Raw genomic sequence first — 14,498 nt, 5'->3', positions numbered from 1 at the left:
GTATGGTTCACACAGTACACACCGAAATATTCCTTCCTCGTATGGGTTGCACTCCGACAACGACTGCAGACATGTGATAGGATAAACCGGTGGAACGCTACAGCAAACACAGCCTGTGTGCTCTGTGATGCAGCTGATGAAACCTGCCACCATCTCTTCTTCAGCTGCAACTACTCAAGACAAATCTGGAAATCACTGGCTGGTGGGATTCTCCAGAATGCGTTCACTACATCTTGGAATGACGTTGTAGAAATCATCTCCAACACAAGCCTGCCACCGACGAAGAAGTTCCTTATCCGCTACACCTTTCAAGCTACGGTACATGCGCTGTGGAGAGAGAGAAATGCCCGTAGGCATGGAGAACAGCCACAAACTGTGAATGTCATCACCAAGTTTGTAGATAAAACAATCAGACTCAAGCTACTCTCAGTCAAGGGGCTGGGGCAAAAGTATCTTGAGGAGAGCTTGACCACTTGGTTTGCAACAAGAGAGAGACCACCATGAAGGGATTTTTTTCATAGAATCTAGAGTATAGAGTTTTCTTACAAAAACAACAGAAGCACTTGATGTACAAAGTTTTGATTGAATAAAATTTTACATTCACTCAAAAAAAAAAGACAAAACCTACTGTGGCTTTTCAAAAACATGTTTGGTTTTTTCATTTCTCCTTGTCCTTCAGGTTCAGCTTCAGCTTCTTCATCCATTTTAGTTAAGTTTCAATACAAGAATCTACTGAAATTGTCAATCAACCCACCTCAGTTTCACATAAGGTGTTTTAAACTGAGGTAATAAGACCAAATCTGAACATAACATCTCTGATATACATCTTTTATTCTTAATCTAATCATTAACTTGCAAACATAGAGTTTCTCAAACCTTATATTATACAAACATACATACTTATTAGATTCTTACAACATACTCAACCCACATCCTAATGTCTATATTGACTTACAGCACTCCACACATTTTATTCTACACACATCATAATGTCGACATTGACATATAACAATCCAAACATTTTTAATCAACACACTTAATTGTACATAATCGGATTGGATTTATGATCTTACCGCCCTGTAACAGATGTGAGGCTCACATCATTGATAGACTCCTTTTGACTACTCTGGTCAGAAGATTCACCCTCAGACTTTTCTCTTCTTGTTATAAACGCAGGCTGCTTCGGCTCAGGGAGGTCCATGTTCTCAGTTGTTAGCATCCAGATCACAGTTGAAACATTCGGTCTATCATTAGCAACTTCTTGCACACACAACAAACTAATCTGAACACATTTTGTTATCTCTTTCTCGAAAGACTCATCAAAGACGTTTGGATCTGCTAGAGAAGCAGCCTCACCCTCATTCCACAGCGTCCACACCTATAAACATACCAAATTTACAGGTAAAGTTTAAAAGGTAGAAAATCTACTAAACAATGATTGTTAGTGCACACTTACATAAGCTAACAGGTTTGGATAATTATCTTTCTTGTAAGAGTTTCTTCTCCCACTTATGATCTCTAAAAGTATAACCCCCAAGCTGAAAACATCTGATTTTTCTGAAAATAAACCTTCCATTGCATATTCCGGTGACATGTAGCCGCTGCAACAACATCAAAAAAATAATTCATATAGGTTATGATAATACTGGCTTTCAAAATATTTGTGTTACTATTTTTCCGAAATGAGTACTTACTATGTTCCTACAACCCTTCTTGTGTTAGCTTCATCTTCATTTGCTCGGAAAACTCTTGCAAGCCCAAAATCAGATATTTTGGGATTCAGGTTGTCATCTAACAAAATGTTGCTGGCTTTTAGATCTCTGTGTATGATCCTTAGTCTTGAATCTCTGTGAAGGTACAGAAGACCCCTGCATATTCCTTCCATTATGTTCAACCGTGTCTTCCAATCAAGAATCTTTTGCTTCAAAGGGTCTAAAGAAAGAGCTTACAAAATCATTAGCTTTCCTAAGTAAGAACGAAAGAGAGGAGATCATTTTACCAAATAGATAGGCATCCAAGCTTTTGTTTGGCATATACTCGTAGACTAGCAACCTTTCTTCACCTTCAATGCAACAGCCAAGTAACTTCACCAGATTCCTATGTTGCAACTTGGAGATCACAACCACTTCGTTCATAAGCTCCTCAAGTCCTTGTCCTGATGCCCTTGAGAGCCTCTTCACTGCTATTTCTTGCCCTTCAGGTAACTTTCCCTGAAGAAAAAAAAAATATTGATATGAGATTGTATAGAAAAATCTCTTTTCAGAAAGTGTTTTGTTTAGTGCCTTTACCTTGTAAACAGGACCAAATCCGCCTTGTCCGAGCTTGCTTCTGAGAGAGAAGTCATCAGTTGCTGTAGCTAACACTTGGAACTCAAAGAGCGGAAGCTCCTCTAGCTTAACTTGGTTAGAAGCAGCCTCATCACCACTGTTAACTTCTTCCATTCTCTTTAACAACTGCTCTACACTTCTATCTTTCTTTGGTTCTCCTAAGGCAATGATTTAAGAAGCAAACAAATTATTATAAAAGGAAAAATCTCAAGCAAGAGTAAAGAACACTCTAACCTGGACGCTTTTTGAGTTTCAGGCATGCTAAAAGAACACAGACCGCAGAAACAAACACAATGCCTAGCACAAGTGCTGTGATCATTACTGCTCTCTTGCTGTGTGCTTCTACAAGATTTTGGTGAGATGTCATTAGTCAAAGAATAATAAGAAAGGTGAGACTACTAAAGTTTCTTTTACTCACTGAGTTCAGAATGCGAAAGCCGAATATAAAGATCAATGCCACTTCCCAAGAAAGATTGCATATCAACTAAGTTACCACTCCAAAGCATGCATCCAATGCCTTGATCATATGCATAAGCTGTGCAAGAACAGTTATCTAAACAAACCTTAGGACAAGCTTGCGCATTAGCTAAAGATGGTTGCACATTCACTGGTACTTTCATCTTCTGCACTTTCAAAAACCAATCTTCTTTTCCTCCATTACTACTTCCATTCTTGACTCTTTCGCACCGTAGTGGAGCTCTTCTCACACATCCACTAATCCAGTTTCCTAAACTCCACTCAGTGTTGTTCCTAGGCACAAACCCTTTTATGCATTTACACTGTGGGTCTTCCCGGTAATTGCAGCTCCCATATGGACCACATCTATTGTATTCATCACAATCTGTAGATGGGAACCTGACACCAACTCTCCAATCATTCATAGAAGTACTCCAATCTCTCTGGTATATAGCTCCATTAGGATCCAAGTTGAAGTGATACAAGAAAGAGTCATTAGCAAAGGTCAGTAAAACCGTTCCTTGGTTATCATTATTGAGGTTAAACCCATCAATGTTCAGAAGGGAATCCATATCCGGTAAACCGATGAAAACCTGACCGTTCCAGGGACCGCTACGCCACTGTGGAACCTTGTTCTTCCAGATTAGAAGCTCGGGAAACGGGAAAGCGACAAGGCCAACTGTATAGTTCCCTGTTGAAGGATCTGTATAGCTTCTCCAAGAAGTAAGCCCTGTATTCTCTCCGGTTCCATTGTTAATCCCAAGACTCATTCTTGGCAACATAGAACTATAGGGATGCTTGAAACTCTCCCACAGAATCTCACCGTTGTTTCTGTTGTCTTGTAACCTAAGATTCCCATTTTCCATTAGCTGAACCCAAGTTTCATTTGGAGCTACTGGTACTGTGACGTTGGTGGACCATAGAAGGCTGTTTCGACCATCCGTGACCACGAGGTTTCCGTCGTCAGAGATGGAAACAACACCGGAAGTGTCGTTGATGGGAGCCTCCCTGTTGGCGACCCAAACCACAGTTTGAACTGGAATCTTGTCGTACCAAATCCCAACGTAACGTAACCGACCAGTTGAGTTTACAGGAGTGAAGAAACCAAACCTGAACACACCACTTTTGGAGAGAAGTGTCTTTGACTCTGAGTCTTTGATCGGAGTTGAGAACGTGATTCTGTCTTCGCCGAAACATAGTCTCGGAGAGAAGCAAGAGAATGCTGCAAGAAGAATAAGAACAACAAAACAAGGACGTGAGTTCAGTAGAACCACCATAGCTACTAAGTGAAAAAGAACAGGTTCCAGTTTTGCTTTGTTGTTTCTCTTTGGAAAGTTATCGTGTACGAAAGGCAAGTTAATATAGTGGTGGTCTCTTTGGAAGATATCGTGTACGAGAGGCAAGTTAATATAGTGGTGGTCTTTGTCTCTATAAGAAGACTTTCTTTCAAAGAAGATTGTTTCTGTCGTAGAGTGACATTTGGGCAGTGACTTCAACATCGTAAGTCAAGCGAATTTGTCGGTTATTGAGTGGTAAAATGTCATAAATTACCATCGATGGCAGAACTTGATGTTCTGTGTCTTTCTGTAAAGTCACATGCAAACACTATTGTAGTAATATGTTTAATTTTTTCACATTTAAGTTAAAATGGCAGAACTCTGTCAAGTTGCAATGGCGACGTACATACAAACTGTATCATTGCCCCCCCCCCCCCCCTCCCCCCCCCCCCCCCCCCCCCCCCCCCCCCCCAAGTTCACCATTATGTTACCATGTGTCAAAAAAGATAGAAAACAACTCGTAAATGAAACATTTTGTATGGTCTAAAGATCAGACTCTTTTACTACTTATCAAGGAAAAAAAAACATTGAAACTACATCCGATTTTTTCAGACGTAACTGTTTTTTTTTGCTATAGGAATGCAATCAGTGGTAAACAGAACCTTGAAAGACTAGCAATAAGATCACATAGACCAATGACACTGAAGCAGGAAACGGTATTGGAGCTTTCCACACAGTTAACAATAGAAATTTTGAAAAGGAAAAAGACGAAGAAGGAAAGCAAGATAAGGAGAATCATTTCAAGAAAAAATCTACTGTCATCGTATACAGGGTTCACATAGCCCAAACAATCTCTGCTCCTCTGTTCATGATTATCAGAGCCAAATCTAGGCAGACAAGGCCTTTTCCTACCGCTCTTAGCTACGGTTCTAGAGTCTTTCAGTTGTTCCCACGGGCAAACAGTTTTCGACATAGTTCCATCAAGAACCCGGGACGAGATCATCATCCAATGCTCTTATCAGTTACATACACCTTATCTAAAGAAAAGAAGAGTCTCCCATCACCAGTGTTGGTGTCCACCAACCGTCTTCAAACCCGCTGTTTAGGGTCCCCCGTCGTCGGTTCATACTCCGACTTTAGTATGTTCTTCAGAACATCAGTTTCAGGGTTTCAAGTGAAGCATCTCTACGGGTATCTTCGCCCCTTTAACACACCTATTGCTGTACTTTTCGTTTATTGTCTGGCCGTTGAGATTAACTTCGGTTGTAATCATTTGAACCTGTTCGATTTTTAGTTTAATATAAGCTTTCGTGACAAAAAAAAAATCTACTGTGGCTTCTCAAGAGTCAAGAACATGTTTCGGTTCCATTCCCATCAAGGTTAATTAATTCATCTAAGAGTAGGTCAAGTTTCAGCACTAGAATTTATTGTAACTACCAACACAGCTCAGTTTCACATTAGGTGTTTTTAACTGAGGTAAATAGTACAAAGTCTGTACTAGATGAATCTGAACATAACTTCTCTAACAATAAAAAAAATTTAGAAAAGTAGGAAGAAGACAAAGCCTACTGTGTCATCTCAAGAGTCAAGAACATAATTCGGTTTTGTTTTTCTCCCTTTCCAACAGGTTCAGTTTCTCCATCAAGGTTAATTAATTCATTTAAGAGTAGAATTTATTATAACTAACACACCTCAGTTTCACATAAGGTTTTTTAACTGAGGTAACAATACCAAGTCTGTACTAGATGAATCCGAACATAACTTCCCTGATTCTTTAATCAAACCATTAACGATCGCGGCAGCCACTGATAACTTCTCTTCCCATAACAAGCTTGGAGCTGGTGGTTTCGGACCTGTTTATTGTTAAACAGAGCATGACTCAAAACGACGCAGCTTTGGCTCAGGATCAGAAAGGTAAAGCGAATATGGGCCAAGACGAGACAAAGCCCAGTCGACAAAGAAGAGTGCATCTTCGGTGGTCTTAGTGGCTTAAGGCTACAGCCCTCGATTCTCTTAAGGATCAGGATTGAGCCATCTGTCTAGTGAGCTACGGTTTTCATTCTCTAGCATAAATATACTAAACTAGGTTGTAATCGTTGAGGTAATGAATGAAATGAAAGTTCAGTGAAACAAATTCATCTTCTTCATAAGTTTTTCAGTTTTTATAAATCTCTTTATTTATAAGGTAGGGAAGATATTTGTTTTTTTCATCTTTGTAGATTTGGGATCTATGGGAAAAAGGTGAAGCAAAGGACATCATAGACAACTTTATGGATCAAGGGACTTATAACGAGAGCGAAGTGGTGAAGTGCATACACATTGGGTTGCTTTGCGTACAAGAAAACGCTTCGGACAGAGTAGATATGTCCTCTGTTCTCATCATGTTGGGTCAAAACGCTATTGATCTTCCAAATCCTAAGCTTCCTGCGTTTACTTCCGTGAGAAGGAGAGGCCGCGAAATTGTTTCTTTGCTCATTGCAGAGCCGGGTAGTTCTGTTAATGACGTTACCTTCACCGATGTTCAAGGTCGTTAAATTTCTTACAAAGAAAGAAGAAGAAAAAGAGAGAGTAAATTTCTTTCTTGGCTTCACTATAATAAAATTTATGCAGAAGAGTCAAAGATGTTGTTATGTATTTAATGGAATTATGAAAGGTCAAAACTGATCTTATCCACAATTCCAAACTATCCAGGTTCGTTCATTTCACTATATATATACATAGCAAAGCAACCCAAACACACAAAACCATAATAGTGTGGCTTCTCAAGAAAAAAAAATGGCTTCTCAAGAACATATGTGGTTTATGTTCTTTCTCCTTTTCAGCTTCTTCATCCAGGTTAGTTAAGTTTCAGTACTAGAAACTATTGAAGTGATTTTAGTGAGGTCATAAGACCAAATCTGAACTTAACTTCTCAGATATACATCTCTTGTTCTTTAATCTAACCATTAAGCATGCGCAGAATAATAAAATTTTCAAACGTAGGAGTTTCTCAAACCAGTATTTTATATAAACATATATATTTTCTAGATTTTTACAACTTATTCAACATTCATCATAATGTCTATTTTATATTGACTTATAACACTCCACACATTTTATTCAACACACATCATAATGTCTATATTGACTTATAACACTCCACATATTATAATCAACACACTTAATTATTCGCCAAACATATTCAAACCTTTTTAATTATACATAATCAGATTGGCTTTATGTTCTTAACGCCCTGTAACAGATGTGAGGCTCACATCATTGATAGAGACCTTCTGACTACTCTGGTCAGAAGATTCACCCTCAGACTTTTCTCTTCTTGTTATAAACGCAGGCTGATTCGGCTCGGGGAGGTTCATGTTCTCGGTGGTTAGCATCCAAATCACGGTTGAAACATTAGGTCGATCGTCAGCAACTTCTTGCACACACAACAAACCAATCTGAACACATTTTGTTATCTCTTTCTCGAAAGACTCATCAAAGACGTTTGGATCTGCTAGAGAAGCAGCCTCTCCCTCATTCCACAGCGTCCACACCTGTAAGAATATCAAATTTACAGGTAAAGTTTAAAAGCTATAAAAGTTACTAAACACTGATTATTAGTACACACTTACATAAGCTAAAAGGTTTGGATAATTATCTTCCTTGTGAGAGTTTTTTTTCCCACTTATGATCTCTAAAAGTATAACCCCCAAGCTGAAAACGTCTGATTTTTCTGAAAATAAGCCTTCCATAGCATATTCCGGTGACATATAGCCACTGCAATAACAAATATTTCATTAATATGATAACCCTTCTTGTTGTGTATAATGGGAATGGATACTTACTATGTTCCTACAACCCTTCTTGTGTTAGCTTCATCTTCATTCGCTAGGAAAACTCTTGCAAGCCCGAAATCAGATATTTTGGGATTCATGTTGTCATCTAACAAAATGTTGCTGGCTTTTAGATCTCTGTGTATGATCCTTAGTCTTGAATCTCTGTGAAGGTACAGAAGACCCCTGCATATTCCTTCCATTATGTTCAACCGTGTCTTCCAGTCAAGAATCTTTTGCTTCAAAGGGTCTGAAGAAAGAGCTTACAAAATCATTAGCTTTCCTAAGTAAGAACAAAAGAGAGGAGATCATTTTACCAAATAGATAGGCATCCAAGCTTTTCTTTGGCATATATTCGTAGACTAGCAACCTTTCTTCACCTTCAATGCAACAGCCAAGTAACTTCACCAGATTCCTATGTTGCAACTTCGAAATGACAACCACTTCGTTCATAAGCTCCTCAAGTCCTTGTCCTGATGCCCTTGAGAGCCTCTTCACTGCTATTTCTTGCCCTTCAGGTAATTTTCCCTGAAGAAAAAAAAATATTAATATGAGATTTTATACAAAAATCTCTTTTCAGAAAGTGTTTTTTTTAAGTGTCTTCACCTTGTAAACAGGACCAAATCCGCCTTGTCCGAGCTTGCTTCTGAGAGAGAAGTCATCAGTTGCTGTAGCTAACACTTGAAACTCAAAGAGCGGAAGCTCCTCTAGCTTGACTTGGTTAGAAGCAGGCTCATCACCACTGTTAACTTCTTCCATTCTCTTTAACAATTGCTCTACGCTTCTATCTTTCTTTGGTTCTCCTAAGGCAACGATTGAAGATGCAAACAAATTATTATAAAAGGAAAAATCTCAAGCAAGAGTAAAGAAAATTCTAACCCGGACGCTTTTTGAGTTTCAGGCATGCTAAAAGAACGCAGACCGCAACAACAAACACAACGCCTAGAACAAGTGCTGTGATCATTACTGCTCTCTTGCTATGTGCTTCTACAAGATTTTGGTGAGATGTCATTAGTCAATGAAGAAGAATAAATGTGAGATTAGTAAAGTTTTTTTTTTACTCCCTGAGTTCAGAATGCGAGAGACGAATATAAAGATCAATGCCACTTCCCAAGAACGATTGCATATCAACCAAGCTACCGCTCCAAAGCATGCATCCAATGCCTTGATCATATGCATAAGCTGTGCAAGAACAGTTATCTAAACAAGCCTTAGGACAAGCTTGCGCATTAGCTAAAGACGGTTGCACATTGACAGGTACTTTCATCTTCTGCACTTTCAAAAACCAATCTTCTTTTCCTCCATTACTACTTCCATTTCTAACCCTTTCACACCTTAATGGAGCTCTTCTCACACATCCATTAATCCAGTTTCCTCCACTCCACTCTGTGCTATTCCTCGGCACAAAACCTTGTATGCACTTGCACTGTGGATCTTCCCGGTAATTGCAGCTCCCATAAGGACCACATCTACTGTATTCATCACAGTCTGTAGATGGGAACCGAACACCGACTCGCCAGTCATTCATAGAAGTACTCCAGTCTCTCTGGTATATAGCTCCATTAGGATCCAAGTTGAAGTGATACATGAAGGAGTCATTAGCATAGCTCAACGAAACCGTTCCGTGGTTATCATTGTTGAGGTTAAAACCATCAATGTTGAGGAGAGAATCCATATCCGGTAAACCGATGAAAACCTGACCATTCCAGGGACCGCTACGCCACTGTGGAACCTTGTTCTTCCAGATTAGAAGCTCGGGAAACGGGAAAGCGACAAGGCCAACTGTATAGTTCCCTGTTGAAGGATCTGTATAGTTTCTCCAAGAAGTAAGACCGATGTTTTCTCCGGTTTTACTGTTGGTCAAGAGACTCATTCTTGGCAACACAGAGCTATAGGGATGCTTGAAACTCTCCCATATGATCTCTCCGTTGTTTCTGTTGTCTTGTAGCCTAAGATTCCCGTTTTCCATTAGCTGGACCCAAGTAGCATTTGGAGCTACTGGTACTGTGACGTTGGTAGACCATATACTGCGGTTTCTACCATCGGTAACCACGAGGTTTCCGTCGTCAGAGATGGAAACAACACCGGAAGTGTCGTTGATGGGAGCGTCTCTGTTGGCGACCCAGACCACTGTTTGAACTGGAATCTTGTCGTACCAAATCCCAACATAACGTAAGCGAGAAGTGGAGTTTGCAGGAGTGAAGAAACCAAACCTGAAAATGCCCTTTTTGCATAGAAGTGTCTTTGACTCTGAGTCTTTGATCGGAGTTGAGAAGGTGAGTCTGTCTTCGCCGAAACATAGCCTCAGAGAGAAGCAAGAGAATGCTGCAAGAAGAAGAATAAGAACAAAACAAGGATGTGAGTTCAGTAGAACCACCATAACTACTAAGTGAAACAGAGAAGTTCTAGTTTTGCTTTGTTGTTTCTCTTTGTAAGATATAGTGTACGAGAGGTAAGTTAATATAGTGGTGGTCTTTGTCTCTATAAGAAGACTTAAGAAGAGGAAAGTGCTGATGTTTTAATCTTTCAAGGAAGATTTTTGGTTCTGTCGTAGTGGGACATAATGGGCAGTGACTTCAACATAGTAAGTCTAGCGATTTTGTTATTGAATGGTGAAAGGTCATAAGTTACCATCCCTCTCAATCAACTTGATGTTCTTTGTCTTTCTGTAAAGTCACATGCAAACTATTCGAGTGATAACTATGTTTTAGAAATTGTGTTTAGCTCTTTCACATACTGTTAAGATGCCAGAACTCTGTCAAGTTGCAATGGCGACATACATACTAACTGCATTATTCCTCCAGCTTCACCACTATGTTACCATGTCTCAACAAATATTTTATAAGAGAGACGGTAGGCAATGATCTACTCTTTTATTACCCATCAAGGCAATAAAACATGGCCGCCATCCATGAATATGCCTTTGAAGACTAGCACTAAAATCACATAGACCAATGACATTCAAGCAGGCATCATTATTGGAGATTCCAATAAGAAATAAAAAAAAAAGAAAAAGAAGAAGAAAAGCAAGATAAGGAGAATCTTTTCAAGACAAAACTTACTGTCTGTGGCTTCTCAAGAGTCAAGAACATGTTACACGTTCAGTTTCTTCATCCAAGTTAATTAATTCATCTAAGAGTAGGTCAAGTTACAGACTTACAGTACTAGAATCTATTGTAAATTTGTAACTATCACCACAGCTCAGTTTCACATTATGTGTTTTTAACTGAGGTAATGATAACAAGTCTATGCTAAATGAATCTAAACATAACTTCCCTGAAATACATTTTTTACTCCCTCCGTTTCAGAATGATCCATATTTTAGAAAAAAAAATTGTTTCTAAAAGATTCATATTTTAAGTGTTTTGTTAATAAGTGTGAAAACTCTAAAATATATATTATTTTGAAACTGAGAGAGTATTATTTAACCAAACTATTAAACATGCACAGAATAACACAATTTGCAAGCATATGTGATTCTCAAAACATACATTATATAAACAAAAATATTAGCTCTGTGCGCTTAGCGCCCTGTTACAGCTGTGAGACTCACATCATTGACAGAGACCTTTTGACTACTCTGGTCAGAAGATTCAGCCTCAGAAGCTCCTCTTCTTGCTATAATCGCAGGCTGCTTCGGCTCTTTGAGGTTCGTGTTTTCGGTGGTTAGCATCCAAATCACGGTTGAAACATTCGGTCTATCGTTAGCAACTTCTTGCACACACAACAAACCAATCTGAACACATTTCGTTATCTCTTTCTCGAAAGACTCATCAAAGACGCTTGGATCTGCTAGAGAAGCAGCCTCACCCTCATTCCAAAGCTTCCACGCCTGTAAAAAGACCATATTACAGGTAAGATTCAAAGCTAGTAAAGTTACTAAACAGTACACACTTACATAAGCCAAAAGGTTTAGATTATTTTCTTCCTTGTGGGAGATTCTTCTCCCACTTATGATCTCTAAAAGTATAACCCCCAAGCTGAAAACGTCTGACTTTTCTGAAAATAAACCTTCCATTGCATATTCCGGTGACATATAGCCGCTGCAATAACAAATGGTTATGATGGTTTTCAAAATATGTGTTCTTGTATATTGGGAATGGGATACTTACTAAGTTCCTACAACCCTTCTTGTGTTAGCTTCATCTTCATTAGCTCGGAAAACTCTTGCAAGCCCAAAATCAGATATTTTGGGATTCAGATTGTCATCTAACAAAATGTTGCTAGCTTTTAGATCTCTGTGTATGATCTTTAGTCTTGAATCTCTGTGAAGATACAAAAGACCTCTGCATATTCCTTCCATTATGTTCAACCGTGTCTTCCAGTCAAGAATCTTTTGCTTCAATGGGTCTGAAAAAAAAAGCTAGCAACCCCATTAGCCTTGTATTCAATCAACTCAGGTAAATACAGAGTTTAAAGACAGAGGAGGTAACTTTACCAAATAGATAAGCATCCAAGCTTTTCTTTGACATATATTCGTAGACTAGCAACCTTTCTTCACCTTCAATGCAACAGCCAAGTAACTTCACCAGATTCCTATGTTGCAACTTCGAAATGACAACCACTTCGTTCATAAGCTCCTCAAGTCCTTGTCCTGATGCTCTTGAGAGCCTCTTCACTGCTATTTCTTGCCCTTCCGGCAATTTTCCCTGAAGTAAAAAACATTCCCAATCCGTCAGTCTGAGACTATACACACAAATCTTTTTTCAAAACGGATTCTTGTTTGATGCATTCACCTTGTAAACAGGACCAAACCCTCCTTGTCCGAGCTTGTTTCTGAGAGAGAAGCTATCAGTTGCCGTGGCTAACACTTGAAACTCAAAGAGAGGAAGCTCCTTGAGCTTCACTTGGTTAGAAGCAGACTCATTACCACTTGTAAGTTCTTCCATTCTCTTAAACATTATCTCCGCACTTCTATCTTTCTTTGGTTCTGCTAAGACAATATAACAAACAAAACTATGGTTAAAAAAAACAATATAACATCATCAATGAGCTACACAAAAAAAAAAACTCTAACCTGGACGTTTTCTGAATCTCCTGCATGCTAAAAGAACACAAACAGCAGCAACGAACGCAGCACCTAGCACGGATGCAGTGATCACAATTGCTAAACTACTATGTGTTTCTACAAAGAGTTGGTGAGCAAACATAAGTCAACTAAGTAAAACTGAGTGAGAGACTAGTAGAGAGAGATATTTTTTACTCACTGAGTTCAGAATGAGCAAGTCTAATATTAAGATCAATGCCACTTCCCACAAATGATTGCATATCAACCAAGCTACCACTCCAAAGCATGCATCCAATCCCTTTATCATAAGCATAAGCCGTGCAAGAACAGTTATCAGTACATTGCTGTGGACAAGCCTGCTCGTTAGCTAGAGACTGTATTGCATTGATCGGCACTTTCATCTTCTCCAGTTTCATAAACCCATCTTCTTTTCCTCCTCCTCCACCGTTACTTGCATTGCACTTCAACATAGCTTTTCTCACACACCCATTACTCCAGTTCCTTGCATCCCACTCGGTCTCGTTCCTCGGCACAAACCCTTTAACGCATTTACATTGTGTCTCTTCCCTTGAATTGCAGATCCCGTACGGACCACACTTACCATATGCATCACAGTCCGTCTTTGGAAACCTAACACCGATCCTCCAGTCTCTCAGAGGAGCTCTCCAGTCTCTCTGGTAGATAGCTCCATCAGGATCCAAGTTGAAATGATACATGAAAGAACCATTAGCGTAGGACATCGAAACCGTTCCTTGGTTATCATTGTTGAGGTTAAACCCATCGAGAAACAGAAGAGAGTCCACGTCGGGTAAACCAACAAAAACCTGACCGTTCCAGGGACCGCTGCGCCAGATAGGGACGTTGTTCTTCCAGATGAGAAGCTCGGGGAACGTGTAAGGAGCAAGACCAGCTGTGTACTCCCCCGTGGAAGGATCTGTGTAGCTTTTCCAAGAAGTGAGTTTGAGATTCTCTCCGGTTCTGTTGTTGGTGCCGAGAGTCATTTTGGGTAAGAAGGAGTTGTAAGGATGCTTGAAACTCTCCCAGAGAGTCTCCCCGTTGTTTCTGCTGTCTTGTAACGCAAGATTCCCTGTGTCCATCAGCTGGACCCATGTAGTAGTTGGAGCTACTGGTACTGTGACGTTGGTGGACCATAGAGTGCGGTTTCTACCGTCGGTGACCACGAGGTTTCCGTCTTTGGAGGAGATGGAGACAACGCCGGAAGTGTCGTTGATGGGAGAGTCTTTGTTGGCGACCCAAACCACGGTTTGGATTGGCATCTTGTCGTACCATATCCCAACGTAACGTAACCTAGAAGTGGAGTTTACTGGAGTGAAGAAACCGAACCTGAACACACCGCTTTTGCAGAGGAGTGTATCTGAGTTTGAGTCTTTGATCGGAGTTGTGAACGTGATTCTGTCTTCCCCCAAACATAGCCTCAAGGAGAAGCAAGAGACTGTTGCAAGTAGAAGAACAAGACGACGACGTGTGTTCAGTAGAACCACCATAACTAGTCCAGTTTAGCTTTTTTGTTTGTTCTCTTTAGAAGATTTTCTTGAAAGAGAGGTATAAATTAAATATAAGTAATCGTAAGACAAAGAAGAAAGATGATGTAGTTTTT

At 39.6% G+C, this 14,498-nt stretch overlaps 3 protein-coding genes and 1 long non-coding RNA gene across 7 annotated transcripts; 1 reads left to right on the top strand and 3 right to left on the bottom strand.

Annotated features, from left to right (window-relative positions):
- Nucleotides 1–852: 852 nt before the first annotated feature.
- LOC103871891 (G-type lectin S-receptor-like serine/threonine-protein kinase At1g11330) lies at nt 853–4,471 on the bottom strand. The gene is made up of 7 exons (XM_009150214.3): nt 2,746–4,471; nt 2,562–2,669; nt 2,289–2,485; nt 2,000–2,210; nt 1,695–1,932; nt 1,457–1,601; nt 853–1,378 (listed from the first exon to the last, which is right to left on the bottom strand). The coding sequence occupies exons 1-7, from the start codon at nt 4,280–4,282 to the stop codon at nt 1,070–1,072; spliced, it is 2,745 nt and encodes a 914-aa protein (XP_009148462.2). The 5' UTR covers nt 4,283–4,471; the 3' UTR covers nt 853–1,069.
- A 1,429-nt stretch (nt 4,472–5,900) lies between these two features.
- Nucleotides 5,901–9,692, top strand: LOC108872330. Of its 4 annotated transcripts, none has more exons than XR_004448443.1 (7): nt 5,901–6,628; nt 6,752–6,895; nt 7,392–7,616; nt 8,046–8,390; nt 8,490–8,872; nt 8,947–9,129; nt 9,243–9,692. It is a non-coding gene; the product is annotated as an uncharacterized LOC108872330 (long non-coding RNA). The 4 variants fall into 4 exon arrangements; XR_004448442.1 differs by having other exon boundaries at nt 6,147–6,161; nt 6,280–6,895; XR_004448444.1 differs by having other exon boundaries at nt 5,903–6,895; nt 8,052–8,390.
- Nucleotides 7,046–11,004, bottom strand: LOC108868785 (G-type lectin S-receptor-like serine/threonine-protein kinase At1g11330). Its single transcript, XM_033273064.1, has 7 exons — nt 8,938–11,004; nt 8,752–8,859; nt 8,479–8,675; nt 8,190–8,400; nt 7,885–8,122; nt 7,672–7,816; nt 7,046–7,593 (listed from the first exon to the last, which is right to left on the bottom strand). The coding sequence occupies exons 1-7, from the start codon at nt 10,250–10,252 to the stop codon at nt 7,285–7,287; spliced, it is 2,523 nt and encodes an 840-aa protein (XP_033128955.1). The 5' UTR covers nt 10,253–11,004; the 3' UTR covers nt 7,046–7,284.
- Nucleotides 11,005–11,246: 242 nt separating this feature from the next.
- Nucleotides 11,247–14,385, bottom strand: LOC103872193 (G-type lectin S-receptor-like serine/threonine-protein kinase At1g11330). Its single transcript, XM_018659807.2, has 7 exons — nt 13,080–14,385; nt 12,890–12,997; nt 12,609–12,802; nt 12,311–12,521; nt 11,985–12,222; nt 11,771–11,915; nt 11,247–11,704 (listed from the first exon to the last, which is right to left on the bottom strand). Exons 1-7 carry the CDS (start codon nt 14,383–14,385, stop codon nt 11,396–11,398), a joined length of 2,511 nt encoding a protein of 836 aa, XP_018515323.2. The 3' UTR covers nt 11,247–11,395.
- Nucleotides 14,386–14,498: the final 113 nt, after the last annotated feature.

The sequence above is a fragment of the Brassica rapa genome, chromosome A06 (genome assembly GCF_000309985.2).
Source record: "Brassica rapa cultivar Chiifu-401-42 chromosome A06, CAAS_Brap_v3.01, whole genome shotgun sequence".
Classification (NCBI taxonomy): Eukaryota; Viridiplantae; Streptophyta; class Magnoliopsida; order Brassicales; family Brassicaceae; genus Brassica; species Brassica rapa.
Note: the sequence above shows the minus strand (reverse complement) of the source record. Positions and strands in the feature narration are given on the sequence as shown.